Source organism: Sander vitreus, chromosome 17 (genome assembly GCF_031162955.1).
Source record: "Sander vitreus isolate 19-12246 chromosome 17, sanVit1, whole genome shotgun sequence".
Classification (NCBI taxonomy): domain Eukaryota; kingdom Metazoa; phylum Chordata; class Actinopteri; order Perciformes; family Percidae; genus Sander; species Sander vitreus.
Genome location: NC_135871.1, coordinates 8,778,040 through 8,788,224, shown reverse-complemented (window position 1 = coordinate 8,788,224; position 10,185 = coordinate 8,778,040). Strand labels below are relative to the sequence as shown.

Genomic DNA, 10,185 nt, shown 5'->3' with positions numbered 1-10,185 from the left:
TATGCAGCTTCAGTATGTATATATTTATGTGGAATATTTACATTTGCACATTGCATTTCAGACAACCCAAGCAAACTAATTAATAGGCACTGAGGCACATAGTATCGGCGTGTTTTTTGCTCCAGACAGCTCTTTCAAGCCAGTGCATTCGCCAGATTACACCATTTTTAAACATTCCTATACATCCATGTGATTTACATAATTTTCATTTAGTTTACTGCCAACTTTCAAAACACATCTTACATTTGAAGTCATCTAACACCACTTGTGGTTGTTGTTAAGCCTGCATGCACAGAAGAAAAATCATTTAAAGTGTGTCTGAGGTATTCCGCATTGGCATTTATGGTCACCTTCATGTGCTATAATGGTATTTTTAATATCATAATGTATCATCATAATATTGCAGCAGGGACTTATATTTTCTGCTATGATATTTGTGGACTGTCATTTAATTCATAAGGGCATACACAGGCCTGTTTGCTGGTGTTCCCATTTGACAATACAAACTCTATTACTCCATCTAGTGGTCCTTTGAAGGAAAAGCAGACAACTGCTATCTTCTACAGAAAGGAATTTTTCTTTCTTTTTTCTCCAAGAAAATAAACAATTCCTAACCCATCACAAGAAGTAATATAGCATTCTCTCGGGAGGTACAGTTCTCTAAACCCTGAGGCAGGGCCATGTCTTCTCATTATTATTTGCCACCAAAACACATTTGGGTGAAGACATTATCCAGGGACAACAGCCACTTCTGATGACTGACACAACATTTTTATATGGTCAGTGTGATAAATTATTTGTAGGTTGCCAAAATATAGCAGCTCACAGTAAACATTATTTGTTGTGAATGCTCCCCTGAAGTGAATTATTGGTGTGTGTGTGTGTGTGTGTGTGTGTGTGTGTGTGTGTGTGTGTGTGTGTGTGTGGCATCCAAAATTGATACAGGGGTGTGTTTATTAGATCTTTTCTCCATTATTGTAACAAATACAAAATAATGTGTAAAACACATTAATGTTATGCTTAGGTATGTGGAGTTACACACACCTCCACAGTCAACAGGTCATGTTGCCTCGCTGCATATCAGTAATTTGATCCGATCAGCAAACTAAGACGGTCTCTGGGCAACCAGCGCTCACTGCATCATTATGCCTGACAGCACATCTATGACGTGCTCTGTCAAACGGAGGCACACATTTAGACACATTCACTCAGTGTGTTTCTCCCCTGGCAATAATGACAGCAGTTTTGGATCCCTTCAAGCCGTTCTCTGCAGAGCTGCACGTCATCAGACGGCTGAACTTCAGTCTGTACGGGGCTGGTGGTAGAGATGGACTGGAACCTGGACGTGCAAACTCTCCTTTTTCTAGATCTCACTCCCTTGCTGGACATGTCAACCTGGCTCCTTTACGAGTCGATGTCCCCCTGCTGGATCCTTGCTGCGGTCAACTGAGTGCTGGAGCCGAGGTGAACCAGGGGGTTGAAGGTCGACAACAATTCATAGATTTCCAGCATGTGGCCTCTGCTCTTTGGGTGCCACCAGGTTTCAGAGAGAGGCCACAAACAGCTCCAAACCCTGCTGGTATCTGTGTAGACCTGAGCGAAGACAAGGCCTGGAACTCCAGGAGGATCCCTGATGCAGGATTGAGAGCAAGACTCAGTGGTAAAATAACACCATAATACTCGTAATTATTGCCTATCACAATTTTTATCAGAGTTTGACACTAAGCTGGCTTATACCTACAGAACAACTGACCCAGGGCCCCAAACACCCAGGTGCACAAAATAAACTAAAACTATACTAATGAGCTGATATGATTAGTCGATTCATTGATTAACTGACTGATAGAAAATTAATTGGCAACTATTTTATTTTAATAATTTTTCAAGCAACCTATGACCACACCTGGCCTCACCCGGTGCTCTGTTACACCTGCACACACACACACACACACACACACACACACACACACACACACACACACACACACACACACACACACACACACACACCAGTGACGTCATGGTGTAGTGGAGCACTTTATTACATCAACACCATCTCAGCATGGTGAGAGGTATTCAATTTACTCTTAAAAAAACTATTTTAAAACAACTTAAAAATAACTAAGTCACTAAGGGCACATGGCATATTTCAGCCCCAAGGCACCCTCATGGGGTAACATGTCCTTTAGAGCAGTTCCTACTATGTATAGTTATAGTTATAGTTTACAATTTGCCGTGTCCCAGATACTTTTTCTTTGTTGTGTCATCCTAAGGTTCAACCAATCCTGTTAAAGTTCAACCACACTCACTGAGGACGTCAACTAAAGCACCGACACACAGCAGATTCACTGGACCTCAGGTGAGTGATGACTGAATTGGCTTTCCTACAGAAGTACTTTGCAAAACAGCTTGTAAGGGTGTAACTTTGGTTTGAGAAATGGGGGGGGGACATAAAACATGGAGGGCACACAATACAATAATTAAGTTGACCATATTGATAAATAAGACAGAAAGAATAGTACTAAACTATGCATAAGAAAAAGATGTCTTACTTTATTGCTTAAAATAGGGTCCAATCACAGAGACTTATAAATAAAAGAATATCAAACTAATTTGAAAGTGGGGGGGGACATGTCCCTCCTGTCCACAGTGGAAATTACGTCCCAGTATTTACAACACGGACCCCAACAGATATTTGTTTTTATTTTACTTCATTTTTTACTGTTTAACTCTCTGAGCACATAAACACTCTAGAAAACATAATTATTATTACATTAATCAGATCACTGGTGACAAACACATATTAATTATGAAAGAGTAATCCATAAACACACCCTTTGGGTCTCATCACACATAATAAAGTATCACACTAGCCCATTGTTGTGTAGGCAGGCGTTCACTTTGAGAACATAATCATGCTTTATTATTTTGTTTCTTGTTATTTTGAGTCTGCTTATTGAAGTAATCATAATTATCTTGACATACATTATTATAGTTTAGGAGAAGCTTTGCAGTACTCAGCTGTAGTGAAGAGTTTAAAGTGATGGAGGCTTGATTAATGTCTGTATTTAAACGGTTTGCGACGTGGGAGGAGAATGGTGAACAGTGATGCATAAAAACATCTAATTGTCTGATTGACTATTTAGATTCACTTAAGAAGGTATGTCTGGATTTTTGTCTTTACTTTTGTTTTACATTAGTCATTTAGACAACATCCTGACATTTTGTGTTTGCTGGCATTGTGGCTAAAAACATGGTAATGTTGGTCTGTCTGTCAGTCTGTCCACCACTTTGGTCCAGTGACTTTGGTGATCTCTTGATTTAATGATTCAATATTCAATTTTGTGGTCTTTTTAGATTATTGTCTCAAGAACTAGATTACCATGACACTTGGTACACATTCATACCCCCACAGATAAATTGTACTAACTTTGGTGATCCCTTCACTTTTCATCTAGCACCGTCATCAGGCCAAAACTTGATGTTGTCCAATACTTTGGTTTATGCAAACAAATGTCATTCCCATCAGCCTCAGCTGTACTCTGTTAGCGTGCTGATGTTAGCATTTACTGTACACCTAGTCTCGCGTGGCGATTCCACACAGCATTGCGGGATGGGAGAAAAACTCTGGTTTATTGGCATTTCTTTAAACCAATCACAATCGTCTTGGGCTGCGCTAAGCGCCGGACGGAGCAACGGTGCTCCTGCAAAATAGCCTCAGGAAGGAACTTGTTTTGGTGGAACATGTGTAGGTTCGAAAGTAGTTTTAGTCGTGCAACAGAAAACTCAGATTGGACAGATAGTCTAGCTAGCTGTCTGGATTTACCCTGCAGAGATCTGAGGAGCAGTTAACCATAGTCCAACACAAAGAAAGCGGAAGGTGATGGACATCACTAAATGAGGGACATCCGGCGGAATTTCCGGCAACACCTGAACAATCCTGGAAATGAAACGTATAATGACATCTATTAGATATTTGTAATGATCTTGATCTATCTTCTGCTTATTCACTTAAATTTACTGCAGGTATTGTAATTATGACAAGTTGTGCAGACTGGTTCCAGACCTACACGTATCAGAGGTCCTTTACAAGATCATTATGCTGGTGTAAGAGGCATCATGCTGTTAAAAACTAATGGTCTACTTATATGAGATTTCAAGTGAATAAAGTGATGTTTCATTGGTACAATGTTTCTTTATGTCAAATAATGAAGTGTTTATTTGAGACATAGAAATAAAGAAAGAAATGAAGAAAGGAAGGAAGACAGAAAGAATCTAATTAACACTAATTAATTAGTGACCATTTAGCATCTTGCATCCTAATCTCCTGTTTTCTTATGGCAGTTGCTGCTTGATTTTCAAATGGATACAAAATGAAACCACGGACACTATAATGAAATGATGAATATTGTTTTTTAAGGATGGCTTCTCTTCTGATCTGAGGCTGTGGACAGACAACTCACCGGCAGTTCAACGCTTCAGATACACATCTGCAACACAGAGGTCAGAGCACAGAGCCCTTTAACTGTCTCCTTTCAACAATAGTAAAACCAAACAAAGAATACCTCCCACATAATTTATCATCTACAGTCCAAACACACTGTCATTTTGCTTTGAGGGTTTTTGAGAGTGAGTAGGTTTGATTTTGTGCTCCAGTGATGTCATGAGGGAGCTGTGTGTCCTCTTGTTGTGTTAATTGCTGTTCAATGAAATCATGTAGATGGACTGTAGCCCTGCTTAAAGCTTCTGGGAAGAATTGGCTCCCCAGTTAATAAACTGCCTAATATACTATAATATACTGTGCAACGGACAGGGCTGTGTTTAATTCAAATTAAAGCGAATAACTTTCATGAATTAAATTAATCAATTACACTGAATGCACTTGGTTCTTATGTTTAATGGCCGGAATTTCCCATTCATTTGCAGGAGCTATGAGGAAGTTGGTTGGGATCACAAGTTACCCCGGCGCTTAAAGGCACCAGAGACAACCCTGGAGAAAATGGCGGACCCAGTGAGTGAGCGTCCCTCATCCAGGCGCTACAGTTCTCGACCTCAGCTGTGGCAGGTCAGCAATGGAGAACAAACGGTGACAGACAGTTGATTTCTTTCTCTCCAGCTGTAGGCTCCCAAAGGTTTACACTCACCCACAACTGAATGGAAATTTGTATTTGTAATAGCTGATTACTCCAGAGAGAGGTGCAAATATAACATGGCTGAAACTAAATAATTCACAGAATAGAACTGCTTTGCTGAAGTAACTAAGCAGTGGTGGTTTTTAAGGAAGTCATTTACTATGAAGAAAAGACAATCTATTCGTGTTACCTGAATGTAATTACTGTGAGAATAAACCAAACTGTTATTGCCTCTCAAAATTAAAACCACATTTCAGACTTAGAGGTATATTTGTTTTATATTTGGTATAAATTAATTCATTTCCCTCACTCCACCATGTTCAGAAACTGTGCGGGCTGTACTGTTTGTCGTGTATAGCAATGTGTCCCCTGTGCCTTAGAACAATGCAGCACATTTACCGTCAGTTTTAACCCGTTGGCACACATTGTAAAATGCAGCATTGAGACTTAAGGGGGCAGATAAAGTATAAATCTGGCAATATTCTATATTTTTCTTTCCATGAAAAGACCAAATCACACCATGAATTGATCCTCCTTTTCCCCCTGTTGTCCTGAATCCACTCTGGTCCTCCTCTCCTCCTTAACTTCTGAATGACAGCCACACAGAACCACACTGGGCCGGTCAGCCCACTCGACTGCACACAACACATCTTTTTTGAGTCGTGTTATGTGTTGTTCTTTTTTCACTGCATTGGCCCAATCTGTGTAGCGCCCACCGGAAAACTTCTTCATCCTCAAAGCAAGGAACTCTACCCTTGGTGTATCTTATTCCTCTGTGCCATATACTTTCATAGATGTTCAACAACTATTAAAAACAAATCACTGAGCCACACTGTTGCACTGAGTGACATATTCCTTCATTACGATGACCATGGGCACTGTAGTTCCTTTTCATGTTAATCCAGCAAACACCATCCTGCTGCATTACTCACTGAAGAATGAGAAAACGTGTATTAATCCATGGCTGAAAATAGTCCCCAACAAAATGCCCTATTTACTGATGTTTGCTAAAAACTACAGTGCCCAGCTGTTTTAGGAAATAAAAAAAATGAAACAATATATTTGGGACTATAAATACATGGAAGATTGACATCTGCAGGAACAATAGCTGACAGCCACAGGCTGGGGAAGTGGAAGAGTATTGAAAGACGGACTAACACATTGTTGGTTTTGGTTTTGTTAAAAATAAGACAAATCTATAACATAGCCAGACTTATCCTTTAATGCCTTCAAATCAATGTGGTAATAATATACTGATAATAAAACACTGCATGCAACGTGAACATTGTCACATGTCTACCTATGTTTGTGTTTATATAGTGAAGTGAGGGTGTATATAAGAACTGAGTCTTCATAAAGGTGCCAGATAAATTCTGCTAAAATATCTGTTGTTACTGTCCGTTCCAAGTCTGTTGGAGCTGAGTGGAACAGGCAGCAGCTTCGATCGAGGAATGACGCCAGGAAACCCATATCATTGTAAGTTTCCAACAACCAATGACTCCTGTCTTTAGAGCAGTTACATTAATGATGATCACCAGCTTTAAAGCAATATCTGTCTCTCCTCTTTCCAGCTGCAGTGGATGTCCGAGGTCAGGACAAATCCCTCTGTACACGTGAGTACTTCATGTTTAAGAGGTCACCACAAGTGTCTTACACATGTGTTTGCATGAGTTGATGAATCCAGTTTCCAGGCATGTGTCCACGAGCTGACCTTTGTGCACGGGTTCTCGTGTATGTACAGTGGTACGATCGGCTCTGAGAACATGCAGAACATTGACAACATGGATGAAGACTTTCACCCACTGACCCTGAAGAGGAGCACCGTGCCCCCGTACGTCCCTACAGCACAGTAAGACATACTTTTATACCGCACAAATACATTCACTGTGGATCTTAAAGGTCCATTATGTAATATATTTACTGTAATAAATCCAAAAATGACCACAATTTGTCATTAAGGAAACATGCTAAGTTGAAATTCTATCTTTTCTGACAACAATGCTAATGCCAGTATTTTCTCCTTTTGAAATTTCCGTTCCGTGACGGAATGTCTGTTTGTGTTTCGGGGGAGACGACTCTCTCCAGTATTTTGAATTTGTACTGCAGTAACTATTTTAAACACTAGCTGTCACTATTACATATTGCACCTTTAAAGTGCTCATATTATGCTTTTTGGCTTTTCCCCTTTCCTTTATTGTGTTATATGTCTTTTTGTGCACGTTATAGGTTTACAAAGTGAAAAAGCCCAAAGTCCACCCCAAAGGGACTTACCATCTCCAACAGAAAACACTGATCACAAACTGCTCCAAACAGCTCTATTGTAGTCCAGCCTTTACTTCCGTGACGAACGTGCGTCACTTTGTAACACACGTTATAATGCTCGCCTAGCTGCTAGCGTGGCACGCCCTCATACTCTGCAACTGACTAGCTAGCAGTACTTACTGCGCATGTGCGACTCCCAACAAAGATAGGAACAGAAGTGAGATGTCTCACTCTGTAGCTAAAACAGAGAGCTCAACACACAGGGTGAAAAGAGGAGCTGCAGTACAACAAATATATGGTGTTTTCTGAAAATTAAACCACATAAACCTATTCTGGTACAACCTCTAAATACAATTATGAAACTAAAAATGAGCGTAATATGAGCACTTTAAGAGCTCTTTTAATTCAGCATGAAATTTATTTTGCACTTGAAATATTTATTTTTATTACACACCTTTGAAATTCCTCTTGCATAGTGATATTCGGTCTCCTGTAACAGATCCTGATAAATAATGTGTAAACGTCTGTTTTGTGCCAGCCGAACCACCATCCCCGGATATACAGGCAGGGCTGTTTATGCTAACTGTGCTGCTGATGCCGCAGTCTCCGGTCCTGCACACTCCTCTGGGTGAGTCATTACAATAAGTTTTATGAAGCCACCTAGGAAGTAAAATAAACGATAATCTGTCATCTTCAAGTTTTTTTTCTTGAAGTATTCTCTCCTGTTGGATCCACTGAATTTCTTCTTCCACCACTACTCATACAGTATCTTCAATACACTTTATTTCTATTTGGCTGGAGGACATTGGACTGATCACAAATGTCCACTGGAGGGCGGTCTAATGCACTCCACTGACACCACGCCTCAGGTTTTATTCTGACTTCACCACACAGATGTGCTCATATTTTACTGCCATTCAATTGAAAATGAAATACAGCTCAGAGTCATCAACATTAATACCAAGACTACAGTGGATTATACTTAGTAAATGACTAATTTTAAATGTTTGATATATTTTTCAGCCAGTATTTAATTTAACAGCCATATTATTATTTAGCGTATTGCTTTTTTTTTTTAAAGGAAAAAAAAAGCCACATAGACATTTTGCAAAGAGTAAATCCTTCTTGACAATAACTGCAATCCTTGCCAAGAAACACATCTTAAGCCTAAATCATTTTGTTACTAATCACAAGAAGAAGGATCTGGGTGCAAAGCAGCACTTCTGCCTAATTCACAGACAAAAGGAATTCCGTCATATCAAGAAAAATACATTTTATCTGTTTGTTTGTTTTTTTTAAAGAGAAATACAAATACATAAAATGTGAAAGACTCCTAATACCCACAGTTGTATTGGCAAAAATGGGCATGCATGATTACTTTAATTAATATTATAAATAGAAATACAATTTCTAATGTTCCTCTTTTTGCATTTTATTCTGAATTGTGTTTTAGCTTCTCTTTCTTTCTTTTTTTGTGCGTGTATGTATTTGAGTGGCATCACTTCAGGCATTTGCATCAGCTGAATGTGTATCTTATTTTTTTTTTTGGATGAGTGGGCCGGTGAGATACAAGTTAACGGTCAGTTGGTAAAGACTACAGTAATTGGAAATGTTCAGACAGAGATTAAAAAACACTGGATGTCATTCCTGAAGACAGACAGGAAGAAAATTGGAAGTCTTGGAAAACTGGGGAGAAAATGACAAGAAGGTTAATTTGAGGGCAACATAACATTCTTGTGTAAAGGGGACGAATGCACTGCAGATTTCTGAGTCATTTAAACGGCATCAAGAGCAATGGAAAATATTACATTTCAGAAAATGTAATGTCTTAAAAAAGGGTCATCTTAACAGTGATATTGTCATTGTACATGAATGAAAATGTAAGTAGTTTAACACAATCTCACTGTGTAGAGCAAACATCCCTCCGCTCTGGGAGTGTTGGCTGTCTGTTAGGAAGGTGTAAACCTGTTTCCTAGTTGGGCCCCAGTTGAGCGAACTTTACTGGCTTTTGGAGCAGGCAACTCCAGATGGCTGAATCCAGAGCAGCTCGTGGTAATCGTGGTTTTTCACAACCTAGATCCCTTTTCCTGGTGCACGACACCCCCTGAGATCTGTTTCCTCTGCTGATTAGGCTGGCCTCCCATATTTTTTCCCCAAAACAGAAAAAAAGACAAGCAGTTGGATTGATTAACTGTCTGCTGCAACGGTCAGAGGTGCTCGGGATTTTTGCTTGCCACTGCTCACTCATTACACAAGCACCTATGGTTATTTTTTAAGTATCAGTCTGAAGCAGTCTTAGTTATTTGGTGTTTCATTTTCACTTGACCCAAAATAAATAATAACTTACTGAAAGAAGAAGAAATGATTACTGACTCAAAATTGTAAAATCATTTCACAGGACAATCAAAGAATCCGGGAGTCCAACGTTTGGACGTACAGCGCCCCTGTCTCGAATGGTGACCACCGTGATCCCTGGCAACCCCTTCCTGAGACCTGCGCCTCCTGTCACCTACAAACACGCCAGGAGGCATTAGACAAAGCAGATGAGAAAGTTTTGAAGGTGTCAGCTTCCTTTTTATGCCATCCAATCTGTTTATATGAATACGTCTATAATGATGTGATGTCAGTGACTGATTCGGAGGGAGTTGGAGAATAATGAGATGCCCCATTATCATAATTTCCCTGATTTAGATGAGTGGTTTTCTAACTCTGGGTAGTGAGCTCTTGCATTGTCCTCTTAAACATTCACTCTCTAACTCACTCACTCTCTCAGTTTGTGTGTGTGTGTGTG

At 39.7% G+C, this 10,185-nt stretch overlaps 1 protein-coding gene across 1 annotated transcript; it reads left to right on the top strand.

Annotated features, from left to right (window-relative positions):
- Nucleotides 1-1,233: 1,233 nt before the first annotated feature.
- On the top strand, nt 1,234-9,928 carry spmip7 (sperm microtubule inner protein 7). The gene is made up of 9 exons (XM_078273726.1): nt 1,234-1,660; nt 2,274-2,359; nt 4,421-4,503; nt 4,927-5,065; nt 6,541-6,608; nt 6,704-6,745; nt 6,874-6,981; nt 7,933-8,022; nt 9,793-9,928. Exons 1-9 carry the CDS (start codon nt 1,234-1,236, stop codon nt 9,926-9,928), a joined length of 1,179 nt encoding a protein of 392 aa, XP_078129852.1.
- The last annotated feature ends 257 nt before the right edge of the window (nt 9,929-10,185 follow it).

Bases quoted from the DNA above. Each gene is read 5' to 3' on its own strand.
- spmip7 (XM_078273726.1), top strand. From the start codon at position 1,234: ATGACAGCAGTTTTGGATCCCTTCAAGCCGTTCTCTGCAGAGCTGCAC. The intron at 2,360-4,420 runs GTGAGTGATGAC...TTGTTTTTTAAG, and splicing joins GCAGATTCACTGGACCTCAG to GATGGCTTCTCTTCTGATCT. The intron at 8,023-9,792 runs GTGAGTCATTAC...ATCATTTCACAG, and splicing joins GGTCCTGCACACTCCTCTGG to GACAATCAAAGAATCCGGGA.